Source organism: Balaenoptera borealis (assembly GCF_965194805.1).
Source record: "Balaenoptera borealis genome assembly, chromosome: 2".
Lineage (NCBI taxonomy): Eukaryota > Metazoa > Chordata > Mammalia > Artiodactyla > Balaenopteridae > Balaenoptera > Balaenoptera borealis.
Genome location: NC_138867.1, coordinates 64,603,341 through 64,626,450, shown reverse-complemented (window position 1 = coordinate 64,626,450; position 23,110 = coordinate 64,603,341). Strand labels below are relative to the sequence as shown.

Genomic DNA, 23,110 nt, shown 5'->3' with positions numbered 1-23,110 from the left:
GCAAGGACGGACCGCCGGACCTGCCGCCTGGCCTAGCTCCCCACGAGGGCCGGCTCGGCCCGTGACCACGAGCGTCCCCGCGGCCCTCGCAGCTGCCGCCTCCTCCCGCTACCCTCAGGGCCCCGCCGGGCCCTCGAGACGGATCAGCGCCCCAGCCCCTGGTGCCCGACCGCGTCCTCGCGGCCGCGTCCCGCCCCCTCCCGCGAGCAGGGGGAGGGACCTCACTGCTCCCGATTCTCCCCGCCCCCTCCCCCGCCCCTCGCAGCCAGCTCCACTGCCGCGCTCGCCTCTTGCGGGCAGCGCTGACCTGGGAAGCGGCGCCCTCCGCTCTGTGAGCGGCCGGTGGAGGCGGAGGCAGCGGCGGGCTTCGGGCCGCCCGGCCAGCGCTGCTCTGCCGAGCAGGAGCTGGAGGCCGGCGAAGGCGGGCGGTGATGGAAGTGTGAGAAGGCGGCGGCGGGGCCCGGGGACTGTGAGGCGGCGTGTGGCAGCGGCGCGGAGCGGGCGAGGCGAGGAGCAGGGGTGGGGGCGCTGGAGCAGCGGCTGTTCTGCGGCTTCGAGCCCCTTTCCCCTGGTCCCGACGCGGGATTAGCCGCCCGCCTCGGCTCGGGCGGGCGCCTGTCGACCCTTCAGCCCCGTCCTTCGCCGCTGCTCGGCCCGCCCCGGAGCTGGGGGCAGGGTGCCGGGGGCCAGCGTGGGGCTTGGTTCTCTGATTCATTCATTCTCCGCCGCCGGAGCCTCGAACTTGCGGTGCTCCGAAGAGCGGAGGGAAGAGCGGCAGCAGCGAATGAAGGGCCGGGCGCGAGCCGGGCTCCATTGTGCTCGGCGACGGGGGGCGGGCAGGGGCTGAGGGAGGTGGGATCCGGCCCCCTCCCCCTGCTCCCCGGCGTGCGCTGCGCCCCCAGCCTGCTGCCAGCCTGGAAATGGCTCCGTGTGTTCTCCTCGGGAGAATGAATCGATCCTGCCCAGCCTTCTCTTCCTCCTCCCCGCCTCCTCTCTGCTCCCAGTCTTAGGAGGGGGAAAAAAATTAAAAGACAGATTCCAATGTGGAGTGCCGTGCACGTCGCGAGCCGCTGGGTTTGCACTTCGAAGAGATTTTTCTACATAGCTTTTTCTAATGTGAGCGCAGGGAAGCAGTGGCATTACTGCGTTTAGAATTTTTATTTTCTCGTAGGGATCTCTCAAGTGCACGTCGCATTGGGTTGCACGCTCCACCCCCAGGGACCTGGCGTGGTGGAGAAATTTGAACCCGCAGCCTTAGTAGCACCGAAAAGGCTGAGTTACCTGGGCTCTCCCTGAGTGTGGAGGAGGACAGGAGAGAAATGACCACTGAACTCATTTTTTATAGGACTCCGTGAAGCTGGATTCTGCATTTCCCGATTCATAGACTCGTTTTGTGGAATAGAGTTGACCACCGTCTCCTCCGCGCAGCATTTTAACTCTAATAAGCAAATGCCACCTCTGTTTGAACATTTTGGTATTTCCCAGAGAGAAATCATTTTACCTAAGGGAACTAACTGAATTTTCAGCATCACTGAAATACCTCCACAAAAGGATCTCGGGGGGTGGAAAAGCAACTGCGAAATAACGGACGGAGAAATTCCTTTGGAGTTATTCCGTAGCATAAGAGCAGAAACTTCCGAGCAAGTTTTCGTTGGGCAAAATGGGGTAAGGATTTTGTGCTTAACCCCGCTTCGAGTCTGTTATGTATGTGTGTTACTGAGCGGTGGTGGTGAATTGTGTTTTATGTTTTCAAACAAATTTGCCACCTTGCTAACCTGGTCGTACTTTAAAAATATAGGTGTATTAACCTTTTAAGAAGTTATTTTTGTGGAGTGACACCGGAGGCCGTAATTAAGGAACGTACGTCTATTATTGTAACCAGAATGTAGCTTTATTAGTGGTATTTAATAAGAAGACCACACGTACTGCCCTTTCCTGGTCGAAGTGCCGCAGCAGTTTATAATCAAAGTCGTGTTGTCTTAGGTTTTGTTGCCCGTATCTTCCAAAAAGAAGTCCTGCGTTCTCTCAGTACTTTGAGAATAATCAGGTGCACAAAGGACAATTGTAAAGTAATGAGTGGTTAGACTACAGTCCTTGAAAATGATCCAGTGTAAATTGTTGTCCTCACTGTGCCCTCCTTTTTGCCCTTGAATAGCCGAAGCTAAAATCTATAGAATTGCTCTATTGGGGCATTTAAAACGAAAATCTGAAAGTCTTAGGAGGACTCCACAGTGCCCTGCATTTAGTTGAAGATCAGAGCCTGAATAGGAAACAGCTTTTTGTTGAAGGAACTTGTTCACTTTCTCTGTTTTTTTTTTTTGCTTTTATGATCAAGTCTTCAGTTTGTGTTAACAATGTCAGATGTATACCTTCTTTCAGATCCAAGTCAACCAAGAGTTCATTTTCCAACCTTTAATTAACTTTTCACACAGTAACTCGATAAAATGCTAGTGACTCTTCCTAATTTAAGCCAGACTTCCATAATATATTAATGGAGTAATGATCTAGTTTCATTGACAGATTTTCAATGATTTTTTGTCAAAGAGGAACTTCTAGAATTTTCTCTCTTTCTCTCCCTCTCTTTTTTGTAGTTGAAAAAACACATCTAAAGTGTAGTTAAGGGACAGAGATTGAAAGGACAGACACTGAAATTGGTTGTGACAGTTTAGGGGTGTGCACACCTAAACTTTCATTCTTAAAACGTTCAGAGGAAAGTTCTTAATAGTACTACCCTTTTTTGTTGGAATTAGAACTTGAAGTTTATTAACTTAAGTTTGAAGATGTAGAACGTACGTTGTAGGAGTCCATCAGAAACTGATGAGAAAGAGCGATACTTGTTTTTAAAACTTAAATGACAAAGTGATGACAATGTATATAACTTGCATGTTTTGGGATACTGCTAACAGCAATTAAAATACCTCATTCTATTTCTAGTGCTGCTATTAGTAGCTTGGTGATCTGAGGCAAATTGCTTGACCTTTGTGGACTCTTGTTTTTTTAACCTGTAAAATGAAGGTCTTAGGTGAGTTTTAAAATTTTTTCCAGCCTGTAAAAGTGAATTATTTCTTTTTCTCCTTCAGTTTTCATATTTGCTGTTGGTTTCTTGAAGTAAATCTCTCAGATGGAGAGATTTTCTCTAAGCAGTTTTGAAGCATGTAAGCTGGAAAATAATGGCATTTGAAAAATGTTTTGGGTGAATTGTACCAATTTTAATGAGAGAAAATACTGAAAAATACTACTATTCAAAACCTTTGAAATATGGCTTCCCTTGAGAGTCTGCAGCTCTTATGTTTAAAACGTGTCAGAGAAGAAAAATCAAGTGGCAGTTTTTCATGTTTTTCATGTTGAAGGCGGCATTCTCTCTAAGCTGTGGAGTGGTGGCATCATGAAAGAAAATTCATGGTTTTCCACAACCTTTAAGCTGCATGAATGTCCATGGTTTTACCAAGGGAAGCTTGAGATGAACTTAATATGAAGGGGATTGGTCTTTAAAACATGAAAATAAGCCCCTGCACATAGCCCGGATTTTAGATACTTCAGTGTAATTAAATGTGTTTATAAACGAATTTATTAGTCCTTAATAAAGTCTTAAAGGTGGACTGGAGAGGCAAAGGAGTGAATGTTTATGGCATAATTTTTCTGCAAGTCTGCGTTTGGGGCTGCAATTCTCAGTAATAGTGACTTGTTTCATCTAAGTTGTCAAGAGAAGGCATTTGTGGAAGTTTCCACACTTAGTAGGTGTTTGTACCTAATAAGTGTTTGTGGAATAAGCACAGCCTCCTGCACCTACTTAAAACAAAAGGGAACAGAGCTTTAAATGGCCTTTAAAGTTTTACCTAGGCAATCCTAAATTACCTTACTCTGACAGGTATCTAAAATTTAATATTGTGGGTGAAGAGTTTCATGTCTTATGAATACATTTTTGACTAATGTTAGGTTATAATAAAAATTTATCTCTGCCTTAGTTTTGGATATAATTGCAAGTCTAGGGGCAAAATCAAAACAAAAGGAATGATTTTGAAAGAAAATGAGTGATTAGTTCAGGCAAAAAACAAATCTAAGGCTCCTGTAATAGTAGTTTATGAACTATGGTGGAAATGAAAAAGAACAGCTGAAACTGACAGTTGGCAGAATCTGTCAAAGTATCTTGGATGCTGCCTGAACTGTTTTTAATTACAGTGAAGGTGGTTGAAGTATTGGTTTGTGAAATAGGTGTATCAGAACCCCTAAAAATGAGAGCAGGTATGTAAGGTAAAGTCTAGGAAAACTTCCGGGCCCCAGCGAGGAGCCCTTGTTAGGTATGACCCCCAGTCCTCCAAGTAGTATCTCCTAAGGAGAGCAGTGAGTCAGGAGCTATTTTGGAATGATTAGAGTAGGCAACAGAAATCACATAACTTCAGTGAGGTATTTCATGCTACCTTTTGTTTTACTTAGCTCACATTGGCAACTTAGTGACCTCAGCAAGGGAATATTCCCTCCCCCCTCTTATTAAGAGTGAGTTATTTTTAAAATGTGATTTTCCCTGCAAATGAGGTTGATAAGCTGTTTGTGATTTATCTCACCTGCCTGTGGGCGCCTCTGGAAACCCTCTTCTCCACCTTTCCTCAGATAACTTCCTGAAGCATGGAAGTGGGTGCTGCCTCATTGCAACCTGAACCAAGTCGCTTCTTTGCTGGGAGAGGAAGCTGACACCTCTTTCTGCCCCAGGCTACTGGGTGCTGCTCTCTGGGAACTTTAGCTAAAATGCAGAAATCTTGATCCAGCATGCACTGCAATCTGAATGGGCTTTGTTGCAAAGGCAACCACTCAATCATTTCTAACATCAGGAAAGTTAGATGGAAGTCTTAATTATTTGTTCTTTTTACCAGGTTTGAACCCCTATCACATGGCATATACAGCAGCTCAGTACTGCTGATACAGAGACTAGTAACATGTGCTTCTTCCCTTAGGGAGTTTATAGCTTAGAAGTTGATCTAGGATAATTACCCGAAATGGAATTCATGGCAGTTAAGGGATTGACAAAAGTGTCTTTATACTTAGTTGTAAACTCAGTTTAGTTTTAAGTGATTAAATGTCTCAGATGAAAAGGTGGTTAAAAATCTCAGAAGGTCCAACATCCCTACTGCAGTGTGTTTGTTTTTCCAGACCTATGGTGTTTAGTTGAAATATTTATTTTTAGTTACTCCATTGCTTTGTTTTGTTATTTAAGATTAATCCAACTCACTGGATAGAAGAGTAGGGAAAATGAGTTCCAAATATTTAAGTGTTTCCTGATATAATTTTTAAATGACTGAATATAAGGCATTTTAAATAGCTTTATTTCTCAGTTAGGATCTGTTTAGTTGAATGAAATGTGCAGTTTCTTGTTTGTGTTGCATATTTGTAATGACCCATGGCTTATACAGTAAAGTGACCCTATAGTTGATTATGTTTGTGGAATGACTGAGATTTTCCTAGAAATCAAAAAGACTTCTCGGTTGAGGTTTGAAAAGTTGAGTGCTTTTTGAGACAATATAAGGTTTCATGCTCATTAAGTATCTCATTTCGAAAGAATCTCCATGTGATAAGCAGCATTTATATACATTACAGGAATTGAGATAAAATTTTCCAATCTTATTGAATGGGCATTGCAAGAGTAAGTAAAACTTTTTAAAGGCTAATCATTCAGTGGTCTTTAACGTGTAATCATACAGAACTGAGTCTTACTTTTAGGTTAAAAAATCTTAATTTTCACAACATATCTCTGTATACTATAAAATTAGGACATCCACTATCACTCTGTTAAAAGAGACAGATTTATCAGTGACCTTGTGCTCTTAATTGCAGTTTGATTTTCCTTTCTTCATCCATCATAAGTGTAACACATTGGTTATTTCTGTGCTCCCTAATAAAATATCTGATTTGAAAAAAAACATGAAATTGATGAGAATCAGTGCTGCTTGTTTTAAGCAACATTTTTTAGGGAAGCAGTTGAAATTAATCACATGTATACGTTACCTTTTTTTGTGCTTTGTCATTACCCTCCACTTGTGTTTTTTTTTATTTCTCATCTTGTTTTTAAAAGTTTTAAAAAATCTCACTTCTCTGGTAGGTATAATTTAGAATTACTTTTACAGGTACAAAACTAAATTACTTGTTATTTTTGGATGTGTTGGGTCTTTGTTGCTGCTTGCCGGCTTTCTTGGCGAGCAGGGGCTACTCTTCACTGCAGTATGTGGGCTTCTCATTGCAGTGGCTTCTCTTGTCACAGAGCACGGGCTCCAGGCGTGCGAACCTCAGCAGTTGCGTCTCACGGGCTCAGTAGTTGTGGCGCACAGGCTTAGTTGCTCCATGGCACGTGTGATCTTCCTGGACCAGGGATCGAACCCGTGTCCTGGCAGGCAGATTCCCAACCACCGAGCCACCAGGGAAGTCCCTAAATTACTTTTTAGTGACCTTGCAAAGGAAAAGAAACAAACTATTCTTTCTCATGAGGGTTTTTTTTTCCCCCCAATGATTAATTGTGAACCCAGTATGGCTCTTGTGTAGCTAAAAGAATTTTAAATATGTAAAACAAACATTTGACTTAGTTAAGATCTGAATTTCATTTACACATAATTATCTTTTCTCTTTTAAGATAGGCTACTGGAAGAAGGCAAAGCGTCATTGTTCTCTTTTTTGTATCAGAAAATAAAATTATAAAATCCGAAAAATTAGCAGTCTAGTCAGTACTTTCTCTTCATAGTACAGTTTACCTTTGCACTTTCTCTAGCTTTTGAAAAATCACGTTAGTCTTTTAACACCTAATATTAGCTTTTAAAAAATTGCTTTGCTTCATGGACATTTTCTTTTAATGTTCTTCCATAAACCATGAAGCATTTCCGTGTTATCTTTGAAAAGAGTTGGCACCAGTTCCTCAAGGCAGAGCAGTTTTAAGAACTGAGGGCTTTCTGTAAAATTACCAAACAAGAGTTAGACAGAAATTAAACACAAACAAAAAAGTGTGCTGAGGGATCACAGATACCAAACAGCTTTTTTTCCTTTATTAGGTTGTTTTAAGTCATGTTTATGATGTCATGTCTATGGGCACATCTGGATCCATGTGTCCACATGCCTCAGAGTCCAGAGGGCTGTGGAAGAGAGTGTCCTTGACCCCTGCCCCGCCCACAGAAGGGCTTGCTCCTCATTTGTCCCTGTCTTTAGTAGGAGGGCGGAGATAGAGAGCCGCAGCTCTGGTACGTATCTCTCTGAGTACTGTACAGTGTGTTTCCTAACCACCTAGGTTGTAGCAGAGCTCACATGTGCGGTGTAAGTTGAAGGGATCTGGGGAATTAGACCCCACTCTTAGTGTACAGAAAATGCCGATTCCTAGCAGTTGGGTATAAGTTGGATGTACCAATTCTTCTTCTGATAAATTTTCTTGGTAAATTGTTGGATCCTTTAACCTTCACATTTAAGCATGCCTCAATCTTACTTAAGTAGTGTTGCTTTCCTTCTGTTTCATTTAAGTATGAAGTTTAAGACGGTTATTTTGAATAAGGCTTTTCTATGAGTTGGTATTTTCTGCCCTAGTTACTTTCAGTTTCCCCCATTAGGCTCTTAATAACGGTCTCTACGAAATTCTCTTAAGTGGATTTGACTATCAAAGAGCTCAAAGTACTCGTATTAGAAAATTTCTGTCCGTGTTCCTTTGTGGAAGGTAAGTCTGTACATGACTAAACTTAGGTAGGACAATTATTTTGAACCAACTGTAATATTTGAGTGTGCTTAGCTTATCCTTTTACGTTTCTGTGCTTTCTTTTTGCTTATCTTGTAAAACTGCTGTTTTCTGTCCTCTGTAGTTATGAATCTCTTTTAACATTAAAATTCATGTGCTTTGCTTAATCACCCTGCCAGCTCCCAAGATGTTTACAGAATGAGGATTCCACCTACTCTTGTGTACTCAGTTTTGCCAGGGATCTGTATACATTCAGCTGAATGGGAAGACTCACAAATCACCCTTCAACTCATCTTCCTTGAGGTTCTGTTGATTAAAAAAAAAAGTTCTGGATCTTGCAGGCTGCCTTTTTTCCCTACTCAACTGAAAATATATAGGATTTTAGTTGTCTATTTTTATTGTTGCTTTCATTTACTATTTTTTAATGCTAAATTGATATTTATTGCTATGCCTATGTTAATGTGAGGGTAATAAGACATTAATGGCAATATTGCTACTTAGTTTTACTTGGTAGCATATTAGTATATTTGGAGTAATTAGTGTATGATCTGTGGGTAAACTATAAGCTAGTCATATGGTAGGAAGCTAGCCTGAAAAATATTTTCAAAGATGGTGCAGTGGTCGTTTAGAAACCAGGATGCAAAACTGTATATTCTCAACTATATAAAATACATCTGTACATGCATAAAAAGATTTGAAGGAAATTCATTAAAGTGCTACCATGTTTATTTCTGGGACATACGATTGTGAAATTTTGTTGAGTCTTTCTGAATCTTTAAGTTTCTCTGTGATTAATGTATTAAGTTTTAGAGCTTCTCTTGGGTTTAAAGAGTGAAGGTATTAAAAAATACTAATATCTACAGTACAAAGTTACCAGGATCAGTCACTGTTCCTACATATACAGATACTTATGTGTTTGTATCAATTTTAGCTTGTTTATTTCAAATTTTATTTTTCTTTTCAAAATTGGCTAAAGAAGTAATTACACCAATGATAGCAAAACTAGTTTCTTGTTTAAGTGTAAAGAGTAGTTCAGAATGTTAGTACTAATCCCCACTTTTTTTGGAACTAGAGCTCAAAGGGAAAATGTGACTAGGGGGGGTTATGCAGGGGCAGAACATGTGCTATATCTCCAGCTCCTTGGGGTTCCTACCATTAGCTCAGGAGATCCTAAATGGATGCTCACATATACAGGGGGGGTTTCTAACCCCTTATAGTTAAAAAAAAAAAAAATTCTAATTTAATGTAAGCTTAGTGTCTTGATAGTGAGTTTTAACTAAATGTATGTTGTTTTCCTTTTAGATGGTACTGAAAGAAAGTGCATTCTAATTTTAGCGTAATCATTGTCTGCTCAGTGCATTATATTTTAAATACACTGAAGTCTTTCTCATAAATGAATTGAAATGTTATTACATGTGTTTTGTATAGTTTCCAAAGTTGATTCTACAGTGTAAATTCCATCAGTCAAAGCCCTGTTAACTGCTCTTGTAGTTACTGGACACATGAGCCTCAAGAATATGTGAGGAAGCAGGGTCTACTTCTCTGAAGACTTCAGACCAGAAAAAGAATGCTTAAGATGTTATCTTGAAACACTTTTCCTAGAGCTTAATGTTGGACCATGAGACCCACAAGTGGAAGGATCACTTGTAGCATACAGTACAATTCCTGAATCATCATGCAACAGCTGTAAGTTGTTTGATTCCCTAGAATTCGTAAGAGACAGCTGGGCCATATTGTATACAGATTTAAAATTGTTATTCTTTCTGAATCTTTTCCCCCAGAGGTCCCAAACTCTAATGCTATCATTGGCTGGGCAGAAAAATGTGTGAATATATAAGGTAGAAGGTAGTAAGGATTGGTGGGGACTGTGGGAAAGTGAAGAGAGCATGTTGTGCCTGAAGGCATTCATAGCCAGTGTTCTAAAAACCCTCTGGTGAAAGAAATATACCTGAATCCTAATCTCTTATTTATTTGGCAAACACTTTTTGAGCTCCTACCATGTGTTAGTGACTGTGATACTTTGATCTAGGTTGGATACAGTAGGTTTGGAAATGCTTTAACTCTTGACTCAGGAAGGAAGACCAGAGCATAGCAGGGTAGCGGCAGAAATTCACACTAGATTAGTGGTTCTCAAATTTGAACTTGCATCAGAATCACCTGGAGGGCTTGTTAAAAACACAGATTGCTGGACTTCAACCCACGTTTTTGATTCAGTAGGTCTGGAAGTGAGGCCCACGAATTTGCTGTTCCAATAACTTCTGAGGTGATGTTGATGTTGGTCCAAGGACCTTAGAGAGTCATGGCGTTTGAAAAACGAAGCTTACGTATGAGAAACTTCTGTCCATTCAGAAGCCTCGATGATTCTTGAAGCTTTCTTTTCTCTGCTTGCAAATTGCAAAACATCATAAATTTGAACTAAAGGGGGAAACCCTGATTGAACCTTTTATCTACTGTTTATAAGCTAAAAGATCCAGGACAACTTGAAACTGATCTCTGTCTCTTTAAACCTGATTACCTCCAGCAGTACTTACCAGTTAACGCCCCTTTCTTCAGAGTGACGTCTGCTTTCTGGCATTTCGGAATGTATTATTTTGAAACTACCTGACACTGCTTTGACTTCTGAAGTTTTTTTTGTTTTTTTTTTTAATTTATTTTAATTTATTTCTATTTTTGGCTGCATTGGGTCTTCGTTGCTGCATGCGGTCTTTCTCTAGTTGCGGCGAGCGGGGGCTACTCTTCATTGCAGTGCATGGGCTTCTCTTGTTGCGGAGCACGGGCTCTAGGCACGCGGGCTCAGTAGTTGTGGCTCGCGGGTTCTGGAGCGCAGGCTCAGTAGTTGTGGCGCACGGGCTTAGTTGCTCCGCAGCATGTGGGATCTTCCTGGACCAGGGCTCGAACCCGTGTCCCCTGCACTGGCAGGCGGATTCTTAACCACTGTGCCACCAGGGAAGTCTGACTCCTGAAGTTTTTATGCTTTTGGAGGAAGTATGATTTCCTTCTAAGTTGTTTATCCTGTTTAGCTATCCTTAAGTTTGTCCACATCCTATCGTATTAGTTTTCTGTTGCTGTGTGACAAATCACCGTAATTTTAGTGGCTTTAAAACAACACCCATTTATCTCAGTTTCTGTGAGTCAGGAATCCAGGCACCTTAACAGGGTCTTCTGCTCAGGGTCTCACAAGGCAGCAGCAGTCAAGGTGGCAGTTGGGACTAGAGTCTTATCTGTGGATCAGCATCTCCCTCAAAGCTCCCGTGGTTGTTGGCTGAATTCATTTACTTGCAGCTATAGAACTCAAAGTGACTGTGACTTCAAGGCCAGCAGGAGGAGCCCCTCTCCGGTGCTTCATCTTCTTCTAAAGGACTCGCCTAAATAAGTCAGGGCCACCCAGGGTACCCTCCCTTTTGATTAGTTGAAAGTCAGCTGATTAGTGACCTAATTACCTGTGTGACATCCCATCGTATTCAACCCTTCTACCCATACTTAAGGTGAGAGTTTTATGCAGAAAATGCCCACCAGGGGGCAGTAATCTAGGGGCCATCTTAGAATTCTGCCTGCTGCACCACATCAAATACCTATGGATATTTTCCAAATGCTCAAGTGTCAGTATGACCAGTCCATTTTTTTTGTTTGTTTTTTTTTAACTTTTACAAATCTGTAGTCCTCTGCATTCCTGCTCCACTATGGACTGGTTACTCTTTAGGCATATTATATAGTCCTCATACTAGACTTTCCCTTAATTTTTTTGGGGGGCGGTGGGGAGGCATCATATCTCCTGTTTCCTGGACACTGTTTGTTTTCTTCACTTATCCTTTTGTTTTACTGAATCTCCTTTTCCTGTAGTTACCTGAAAATGACTAGGTAGGAGACAACTTTTTTGAGACATATGTGAAAGTGCCCTCCCCCTCAATTGAGGCTAGATCTCTAGAGAGGAAGTAATTTTCTCTCATTACTGTGAAGGCACTGATCTATTGTCTTCTAGTTTCCAGTGTTCCTGTTGAAGCCTGCTTGTTTCTGATTCCTATTCCTTCACGTGTTACTCTTACCCCACTTTGGAATGTTTTAGGATTTATTTTTTTTCCTCTGCTGTTCAAAAATTTCACGATGATGTGGTGTGGCGCTTTTTGTTTTTTTTTTTTTTAATTGTTCTTTTGGTCACTGCTGGACCATTTCAGCCTGTCAACTTCCCTAAGTTTGGGAGATTTTCTTCTATTTTTAAAAAATATCATTTCATACATTTTTTTCTCTTTATGACCTATTAGTTGGATGGTAACCTTCTTTTTGTCTTATCTACCAGTTTTTTTCTTTTTATCCTGCCTTCTAAGGAAATTTCCATGACTTCATCTTCTAATACTTTTATTGGATTTTTAATTTTCACATAATTTTAAATTTCCAGGTCTTCTTTCTCAATGTGTCATCGATTTGAGGACACTTATAGTGTTTTGAAGTTTTGTTTTCTGTTCCCTAAATTTTCTTTTGTGTTCCTTTTTTGTTTGTTTAGTTTCTTCTTTCATGATGGAAACTTTCCTGGAATATCTGGTAATCCTGAGCTGTGTGTAAGAGTAAGATACTAAAAAGCTGGTTAGAAGCTCTCTGTGACCCAGTGAGTCCTGTCACCGGTAGGCTTCATGTTAGGCATTTAGGTGGTGAACAGGCCATTTTCTTGGGTGATTTCCAGGTGTCAGTAGTAGAGATCTGTTCTCTGAGATTGTAGGTCTTTTCTTTGAGACTGTTCACTCTAGAGAACAATCTTCCAATGTATATACCTCTTGGCATTCTGAGAGCAAGGTATATACCCAGGAGGCATATTACCTGCTGTAAACTGAAAACCATGAAGGGGAGGGTTTGCAGCCTTTCTCTTAATGCTTCATCCTTGTTTTCTGCTATTGGTAAAGGTAGTTGCTTGACTATGGAGGGTGGGAAAGGGGGAAAGGGAACTCTCATTGTTCTGTTACTTAAACTTTGGATCAACTCCCCAGTATCAGTCCCATACCTCACACCCTCTCCTGCAATTCCTTTGCCTCTGAATTCTGGCCAGCAAGTTGTTCACTCTTTAGTTCCCTTTTTGCAGGCACTATACAGTTTCCTTGGCTTTGCCAAATCACGTACTATTCCTTCTTCCAAATTACTTCTTTCAAAATTGTATTAAAATTACACAGTGGAGTCACTTCTGTTCTTTGGTTTCATGGGTTTATACCTTCTTTTTCCCTTCACTTTCATTTTAGTGTAGTTTCAGGAACGGGAGATATATGTGTGCAATTAATTTGCCATGTTTGACCGGAATCACTGAGCCTTAGCTTTTGAATTTATATAGGGCATCTTTCAGAATGTGTTGACAGTGTTGATGGTTAATTGATTAGCATTTGGTGGATGATGAAGTGTTGACTTTCTAAAAATCTCTCTGATTTCACCGGAAGACTCAGTGCATGATGTAACCACATCTTAAAATTTAAAAGTTAAAGTTGATCATCAGCCCAAACCGCAGCAAAGCAGAGCACTTACTCTCTCAACGTGTCAGGTAGCTAAGGTGTTGCTACAGTTTGTTCCTTAGCACTGTGCCTCTTGAGCACTTGTAACAAACATTAAGCACTTTATTTGTGTCATGAGTCACGCTAGGCGCTGGCAATACAAAGATGAGTAGACAGTCATGTAAACAAGAAATTACATTACTGTGACTTAAGTGCTGTAATAGAGATGTATGTTGTATTTGCCAGCACAGAGAGGGAAGTGCCCACCTCTACCTGGGAAGGTCAGAGAAAGCTTCACGTAGCCAGTTATGTTTGTTTGGAGCATTGAAGAACAAACAAGAGTTGATGAGGGCCGGGGGGGCCAGTGAGGAGAGGGAAAATGTGTGAGGAGGTTGTTAGGGTATTTTGGGGAGGGGAGTGGCAAAGGTACAGCTAGCTTCAAAGGCGGCATATGCTAGTTAGAAAGTTTAAGGTAGTTTGGCATAACTCAGATATAATATAAAAGTAAATTTGGCTAGAAAGTTAGTCCAGGGCTAGATGATGGCTGTGTCATGTTAGAGGATTGTACTTTCTGTAGATTAGTGGTCTCCACATGTTTTTGTGGCACCCATATTAATGAAAGATGTTGAGCATATTCCTTCATATGTGTATATTTATAAGTTGCATGTCCTACTGTGTGTTTGTAAACACACATACATATATATTATAAAACATAAAAATAGAAATGAAAGAGGAGAAAATAACTTATTCCTGTACCCCACTTTAGAGGCCATTGCTTTACATAGTGGTGAGCAAAGGAACAATTTTAAGCTGGTATAGTTAATACCGCGCTCGTGTTTTAGATTAACTACTCAGGTTACAATATGGGAAGAAGTTTTAGACTTGGAGGAGGGGTGTGTGTATATGAGAGAGAAATGAGTGGGGGTCTTGGAGATCCTCAAATTTAATTGTTTAATAGGTTAATGGCAGCAGCTTAGTCAAGAATAATGGCTTGAATTAAGGTAGAGTAGAACATGGGCTGAATTCAAAAGAGATTTAAGTAGTACTATCTATAGGCGTTGACAGTGAACTCTGTTGATATAGAGGGGTAAGGAGATTGGCTTGGTCAGCCATTAGTTGAGATAGGGAACAAGGAGAAAAGCAAGTTTGCAGTGAGGTGAGATGACAAATTGAGTAAAAACTGATGTATTTATGGCCAACTACGTAGGAATGTCTTATAGTTGGGTATCCAGGTCTGGTATTCAGGAAAAGAGAACTAGGCTGATGATAGAGTTTTGGGAGTCATTAGAATATGTAAGTAGTGGTTGAAACTTTGAATGTGGGTGAGCTCATTCAGGATATTTATAGAAAAGGGCAGATCAGGCCTCTCTGGGGGAATAGTCATTTAAGGGGCAGCAAAGAAACTGAGAGAGCTGTCAGGCTAGAACAGTGAGAGAACAGTGTCGAAAAGCCAAGAAAGGGAGTTTCCAGAAATGAGTAGCTAGGATCAAATGTAGCAGAAACATCAAATGAGGCAAAAAGTATCTATTAGGTTGGGTAAGTAGTGGTCCTTTCACGACCTTACCTTGGGAAGTTTGAGCAGCCTGGGATGGAAGCCAAATTGCCACCGGGTGATGGTGCTAATGAAGGATGAGGAAGCAGGGACCATAAGTGTAGGCTTTTCCTTTAAGACTAAGCCTCTCTGAAATAGAGTGTAGCTTCAGCAAGCTCTAGAGTTCAAGAAATTGTTGTGGTTTTGTTTTCAAAATGGGACTAAGCATTCTTCTTAGGCCCTGAGAAAGGAGTCCATAGCTAGGGGTATTTAAAAATTAGAGTACAGAGGGATAATTACTGAGAAAGGAGATGGGAGAGAATGCAATCTGGAGCACAGGAGAAATAGTTAACCTTAAATAGGAGGCATATCTTCCTTGTAGACTGGAGGGAAGTATGTATGGAAGGATATGATTGGGTTAAGTTTGTAGGTTAAAGGGCAGGAGACTGGGAGGGAGTTCCTTAGCTGGGGGACTCCATTTCCTCAATTCATTCCCTGATTCATGTAATAAACAAATATTTATTCTAAATGCCTGCTATGCGTCAGGCACTATTCTAAGTATATGAGCTACATCTGTGAACAAAGAGTCTTGCCTTCATGGGCATGTATTCTAGAAAATGATGAAAGACAAGGCCATCTTCTGAGAATGTAGAGCAGCAGTCCCCAACCTTTTTGGCACGGGGGACCGGTTTTGTGGAAGACAGTTTTTCCATGCGGTTGGGGGAGGGATGTGGTTTGGGCAGTAATGGGAGCGCTGCGGAGCGATGGGGCGCGGCAGATGAAGCTTCGCTCACTCATCCACCGCTCTCCTCCTGCTGTGTGGCCTGGTTCCTAACAGGCCACGGACCGGTACCGGTCCGCGGCCCGGGCGTTGGGGACCCCTGGTGTAGAGGATGAAGGTTGGTCAGAGCCTTGGGAAGAGAGGTGAAGAATGGGAAAGATTACCGACCATGAACAGTGAGGAGCTTGGAGGGCCCACCTGAGGTTAAAGCCACAGGTTTTGGTGCTCCTGTTGTGGAAACAGTCTAAATCCAGGTTGCTCCTGTACCTGAGGAGCAGAGAACTGTGTCTTAGAAGGGCTTTCCTGGCCTCCATTCTGCTAAAAACGAAGCACAAAAGAGGTATGTCCAATTTTGGTAGTGTTCTATTTAGAGTTATTTTCATATGCCACTTTTCCCCACCCCAGTGGCCCTTTTCCTTCTGTAGAGAACATTCTTATCTTAGGAAACCAACCTAGTAAGTATTAAGTTTGCCAGAATGGCACCAGTTTCTTAACATTTGAAGCCTTTTCTGTGGGAAGCATCCTGGAGCCTAGTCCTGTGGCATGTCCTGGAGCTCTCCTGAGTTCTGGGGCTCCATTTACTATTTATCTCCCCATCCCCGACTTGTGCCCTGTACACACGCCACACACAACACACACATGCATTCATGGGGAACCAGAGTGCAGAGAGGTCCTTTACTGAATTTTTTCTTCTGTCATACTGGGGAAAGTCACAGAGGTTAATTGATTGGCGTAAGCACTCGAACATAGCTCTGATGCCTATTGAGAACTCAGTACAGTATTACTATTTTGGAAGCAGTTTTGCAACTTTAACTTACCCTGTCTTTCTTACTCTTGATAAATGTAAATATTCTTAGTCTTCTTGGATGGGTGGGCTTTGATTTCTTTCTAGTCATTCAAAGTACCTGTACTCCTTGGCTAATTCTAATTTCACTATCATGACAGCTTGGATAGCATTTTATTTTTTATGGGGACTTTCATACTGGAGGAATATGTCTTAAATAACAAATTGAACAGCATTTTTCTTTTTTTGTAGTAGTTAGAATCAGTTAAGAAACAGAGACTTTGAAGTGAAATAAATTTTACTTCATCTTTTGTTCTATAAACTTTAATTTCACCATCAAGCTATAAATTGATGGGACTGGCACCATTTTTTAAAGTTTGTTTGTTTTTTTTTTAATTTAACATCGAGAGATGGATTTAGGCCGCAGAAGCTCTAGCTGTGATATAGAATAGCATAGCATAATACAGGCAGAGCAGTTTAGAAGTCAAATGAGGTCTCTCGAACCAGCCAGTGGCTGCATTTAAATTGTTGATCCTCTTAGCTCTGTGATCTTGGGCAGGTTACTTAAGTGTTGTATGTCTCAGTTTCCTCATCTGTAAAATGGGGATAGAATTATGAAGGTTAAAGGATCACATATAAACAAGTTGTTAAAACATTGTGGCAATAGGAACTACTTAATAAATCACAGTTATTATAACTAGAGTTTTTATACAGTTACATTTCTGGTATTAAAATTAAGTTTTGTGTTTTTTTGACTTATAAATAAAGAACATGAAAAAATTTTTTTAAGTTCTAGTATTACTGAAAGCCAAAGATAAGATTGTAGACTTTATCGCCTTCTAATAAAATACCCATTAAAAAACCCCTTCCTCCTGTATTTTATATCCAAAGAACTTAAGCTGTTTAATGTTCTAATTTCACTGATTATCTTGAAACATCCTGATTTGGGAGGCCTTGATGGAACCATGAAAATATTAATTCTCAGTAAGGAAGTTGAGGTTTAAATATTATATGTGGGCTTCCCTGGTGGCTCAGTGGTTGAGAATCTGCCTGCCAATGCAGGGGACATGGGTTCGAGCCCTGGTCTGGGAAGATCCCACATGCTGCGGAGCAACTGGGCCCGTGAGCCACAATTACTGAGCCTGCGCGTCTGGAGCCTGTGCTCCGCAACAAGAGAGGCCGCGATAGTGAGAGGCCCGCGCACCGCGATGAGGAGTGGCCCCCGCTTGCCACAACTAGAGAAAGCCCTCACACAGAAATGAAGACCCAACACAGCCATAAATATTACATTTGATAGGAATAATCACCTATTCTACTGTAATTAATTTTATAAGATGCACATACAACTGTTTTTATGAAAACTCTTCTGTATAGTTAAGCCATCTTGTTGGTCACCTTAATAGGTCTACAGAAGATTATTTAAATACCTGATTAGGTCTTTCTTATTAGACATGTTCACCAATTACAAGAATCTTTAAAGTCAGATATTATTAAATTACTCAGATTAGAGTTTAATATAGGAAAAGTTAAGTAAAAAAACAAAACAATAAAACATACTCATACTTATTACCTGAAAATATGTTTCTAAATTCTTATGATAGCATTAGTTTAGACCATAAGTGTCATGAGGGCAGGGACTGCCTTGTCTATTAATTCAAGTAACAGATGTTTATTGAGCGTCCACCGTGCACCCAGCACTTTTTGAAGTGCTGGGAATATTTCAGGGGACATAATAGACAAAAATTCCAGTCCTCATGAGATCACATTTTAATGTAAATTGTATCTGCACTGCTTGGTACATAACAGGTGTTCAAGAATATGTTCCTCTACACCCTTTAGCTGCCCCAGAGGCTGAGTATAAAGGTGCAAATAGTCTCCTTCCCTAGCCAGTTACTGTTAGGGGCTACAAGTCAAGTTATGCTAGGGGGCTTCGTATGTCCCCTCCATGGGTCTGTCTGCAGAGGTCATAGGACCCTGGAGGATTTTAAGCAGCAGAGTGAAATTTCAGTTCATGTCAAAGTGTTGCATTTATGCAGTTGAAATACTTGTTTGACCCCAGAGGGCCTGTTTTTCCTCTTTTAGTAACTGAATGTTGGGTCTAACTTGAATATAAGTTAAAAATTAAAGTAGTATATTAACTTTTTCAAGTAGAGTTTTCATGTAGATGGAGGAAAGAACCTTAGAGATATTCTGCCTGTTTTTTTTTTTTTAATTAATGTTTTGTTTCCCTTTGTTTTCAGATGCAGAAATAACCTTGTAAGTCGGTATCTGTGTTATTTTTAAGTGAAGCAGGTGAGGGCTTTGCCCAAAGTCCCAATGTTAGATGGTGGTAGAGCCTAGCCTTCTATTGCTTGGCCTTGTGTTCTTTCCTCTAGAAAGAAACATACACCACTCAGTACACCATCCATTAGTTAGTACAAGCCAACCTAAAAATCAGTTGTTTAACAAGTTTATACATTTCTTGTATTTTGAAATTTTGAAATCTCTCCCTTTTCTGAATCCTCTTAGCACTTTATATTACCTCTCCTGTGGCATTTATCACTTTGTACTCTTACATAATTATCTTCTATTAGAAAAAATTTTTTTCTAGTTGAAACCTCTCTGAGAATAGGATATGTATGTGGTTCCTCTTTGCATATTCCCCACAGCTCTTAACCGAATGCCTGGTATTCACTAGGTACTCAAATTATTAAACATGTACTCAGAGAGATTATATTTTGGGTCTGGTAACCATGAAAACCCACAAGAATCTATTTAGCCTACAACAATTTAAGAGGCTCTTTGGTTTAGCCTCAAATCTAGGTTTGAATTCTGGCTCCATCCTCAACTTGGCTTTGTGATCTTGAATAGGTCACTTACATCCTTTTCTTCATCTGTAAAATGGAAATAGTATGTGCTCCATCCAGATTGAAGATTTAGGTAGTAAAATGTATCCAAAGGATCTAGTGTTTGATGTACTAAAAGCCACTCAATAAATGGTAACTATTCCATTTTGAAATTTATTTTCTATTTATTATAAATGTGCAGATTTTAGTAATAGCTCTATTACTATGTGCAGGATTTATAACATAGAGGAAGTTCTGTGGTGAAAAGTTGACAATATTTTGGTGTGGTTATCAGATTGTAAAGTCTGGGCTTTTTGGCTTACTAGTTATTTATTTAGGATGTCTGATTTTGGGCTCTATGGACTGATTTACACTACGAAAACTTAAAAACGACTGATAAATAAACTGGAATGGCAATTTATTAATAAGTCATTAGAAATACATCCTCTCCCATAGAAAAAAATGCCACAGTGGAACCCTTGCAATCAGGAGGTTGCTTGATGAGTAAAGGTAATTGATTGGATGTTTAGTGCTACAGTAGTCTCATGAATCCACCTGCCACTGGGATTGTTGGGACCCCCTCACTCCCAGAGAGTGCTAGGGGCACTGCCTAATCACCTCTCATGAATCACCTGTTCTTACAGAGTAATCTACTTTTGTGTTGCATATTCTTGAAGGAAAAAGCAAAACACTTGGAGGGTTTTTTTTTGTTTTTTGTTTTAAACTTCGGGTTTATTTAATTTATTTATTTATTTATTTATGGCTGTGTTGGGTCTTCGTCTCTGTGCGAGGGCTTTCTCTAGTTGCGGCAAGCGGGGGCCACTCCTCATCGCGGTGCGCGGGCCTCTCACTATCGCGGCCTCTCTTGTTGCGGAGCACAGGCTCCAGACGCGCAGGCTCAGTAATTGTGGCTCACGGGCCCAGTCGCTCCGCGGCATGTGGGATCTTCCCAGACCAGGGCTCGAACCCGTGTCCCCTGCATTGGCAGGCCGACTCTCAACCACTGCGCCACCAGGGAAGCCCCAGAGGTTTTATACTTAGTCATTAGCCTGTCATTTCTGCCTGAGTTTACAGCCTCACTTTGGTTGGATTAGGGGAGCTTAGATAGACTCCTAAATTTTTAAGATTTAAATTTTGTATTAAGAAAAGTTTTAAGCATACAAAAACCTAAAGAGATTTGTATAATTAACCCCTATGCATCCATCATCCAGCTTCAACAGTTATTAACATATGGCACATATTGTTTCATCTATACTGCCTGTCCCTCTGCACATTATTTTAAAGCAAATTCTAGACATGATATAATTTTACCTGTAAATATTAAGTATGTATCACTAAGAAATAGGACTATTTTAAAAAATATGTACAGTACTATCATCATACCAAAAAATCCCACTAATAATTTCTTAACATCTAATCAGTGATCAGAGCTCCCCAATTACCTCATCAGTCTTTTAAAATCATTGAATTGTTCAGATCAGCTTCCAGACATGTTTCACACATTGCACTTGGTTGATACATTTCTTGGGTTTCTTTTAATCTGTAACAGCATCCTCCCTTTCTTGCTGTTTATTTATCAAATTTGTCATCTAGAATTTTACATATTCTGGATTTGGCAGGCAGTATCCTCACGGTGTTGTTTCACTTGTTCCTCTGTTCTCCTATCTTTGGTAAACTTGTGGCTAGGTCTAGGCTTGATTGGATTCAGGTTTGAAATTTTTCCCCCAAGAATATGTCATAGGTGGTTGTGGTTTACTTCCTGTCTGTTGCATTATACCAGAAGGCAAATAGCAGTGTTTTGGCAGTTCTCTTTTTGTATGTTAACGTTGATCATGGGGCTCGGTATTATCAACTTGATCCATCAATTATATTCTTTCAGTGAAACCATTATAGTTTAGTTATTTCTAATTTTATTCTCAAGGAGTACCTTGCTGTCAAACATTATTGCCTTTCTTCTAATTTGTTCTTCACATGCAGACAGAATGATCTTTTAAATATTAGTTAGATCATGTACTACCCTGCTTAAAACTCTTCAGTAGTATCCCATTACTCATAAACTAACACCTGAACTTCCACCCATTCTGTGAAGATCTGCATAACCTGGGCTTGATCTGCCTTTCTACACCTCATGTTATGCCATTCTGTCCTTTGAGTGGAAGTACGCCTTTGTTCATAGCATAGGCTCTTGTAGTAGACTGCCTGAGTGTGTGATCTTGGGCAAGTCATTTAACTGCTCTGTGCCTCGGTTTCCGCATGTGTTAAAGTCAGTGTTTTAAGAGTATATGCAATAGGATTCTAATGATAAAGTAATACATATAAATCACTCAAAACAATGCCATACAAAATAATAAATACCAAATATTAACTGTTGGTTGTTGCTGGTGCTGGTGTTATCTCTCTCTCTGTGTTGCAGCCACACTGTATTTTTCAGTTTCTGGAACTGCCAAGCTCTTGCCAGCCTCAAGATCTATCCACATTGTTCTGATTATCTCTTGCTACATAACAAACCACTCAAAATTTAGTGGCCTAAAACAACAGTATCATTTATCTAGCTCACCAGTATGCAAGTTGGGTAGAGCTTGGTGAGGACAGCTCATATCTGCTCTATGTGGCACTGTCTGGGGTGGCTTAACTGGGGGCTGCGAGATCTCCTTTTAAATGGGTCATTCATATGGTTGGCAAGATAGTGTTGGCTCTTGACTGAGAACTCAGCCAGGGACCTTGGTTCTTCTCCGCAGGCTGTTTAGCTTTCCTTTCTGCATCGTGGTCAAGTTTGAAGAGTGAGTGCCCTACAAGAACCAGGCTGAAAGCTAGATGGCCTATTACAACCTGGTCTCAGAAGTCATACAGTGTCACTTTGGCTTCATTGTTTTGGTCTAGCAATCACAAAGGTCTATTCAGATTTAAGGGAAGTGGACATAAACTCCACCTCCTGATAGGCGGATGACATGGTTCTGGAAGAGGGACAGGAGTTATTGTTGCAGCCATCTTTGGAAAATGCATTTTGTCACACACATGCTATTGTCTGAGCCTATGAAACACTATTATCACTCCGATTCCCACTCTTTAGCTAACTATCCAATCTAAATCTCTTCCTCCATTCCTGATGTGCACTCTCTTTCCCACAGCTCTCTATTTTCTTTGGCAATACTGATCACAGTTGGTAATTATCTCTTTAAGTCCATGAAGGTTAAGGCCTGTTATATACCCAGTACCTTGCATAGAATCCTTTAAATGTTAAAATGTATTCTTAGTAACTTACAAATATAAGCATCATATATCACATTTTCATTAGCAATAGCATATTCCAAACTTTGTTGGAAGAAAGGAACAGAGATATAGAAACACCAGGAGTCAGTCCTTTAACTCCTCAGAGTTCATCTCCTGTTAGCTTAGGGTGAGGATGGGGTAGAGAGGAGAAACACATATATAAATTTTGTAAGGGAGAGGAGGTAGGAGGAGGAAGCAGTTTGAACGGCTGAATTCCTACTATTCTCCCTGTACTTTTAAACCTAAACCCACAAGTCTATTTTCTATTCCCCTATTCCTCTAGGATCCAGTTCATGGCAAAAGGCTTCTAGCTGGTCTGACAAAGAAATACTCACTACTCTCAGGGAGCAGCCAAATAGATGTACTTTATTCAAGAAAAGCTAACCAGACCCTCACTCAGAAACAGTGTTCTTTTACTTTTGGCACAGATCTAACAAGATTAGGTTCCAGGTTTCTCAGCCCCCAGGAGACTGGGTAGGAAAGAGAGAATAGACTTTTCGAAGTGAGATATAGATAACAGCAAGAAAAACAGCTGTTGGTGCCTCAGATATTGTGGCCTGGGAGTGGTTAGGTGGGGCAGAAGTTTTCACAAATTCTAAAGGCTTTTATTAGTTAATAAACATAGCATGCCAGTTGCTGAGTGTTAGAGACAGAAGGGTGAACAAACTCATGGAGCTTGCGATCTGGGGATGGGAGTAGACTTTATGATTACCTTTACTTTTAACCTACATGTGTCTTTATATTTTAAATGATTTTTA

At 40.6% G+C, this 23,110-nt stretch overlaps 1 protein-coding gene across 2 annotated transcripts in view; it reads left to right on the top strand.

Annotated features, from left to right (window-relative positions):
- Nucleotides 1–303: 303 nt before the first annotated feature.
- HOMER1 (homer scaffold protein 1) overlaps nt 304–23,110 on the top strand; it is a 125,753-nt gene continuing 102,946 nt past the window's right edge. The window contains exon 1 of one of the 2 annotated variants that reach the window (XM_082378364.1): nt 304–1,665. In XM_082378364.1, the coding sequence (XP_082234490.1) occupies nt 1,661–1,665 (5 nt within the window). In that variant the 5' untranslated portion in view covers nt 304–1,660. The remainder of the gene's footprint in view (nt 1,666–23,110) is intronic. The other variant, XM_082378363.1, reaches the window with a different exon arrangement.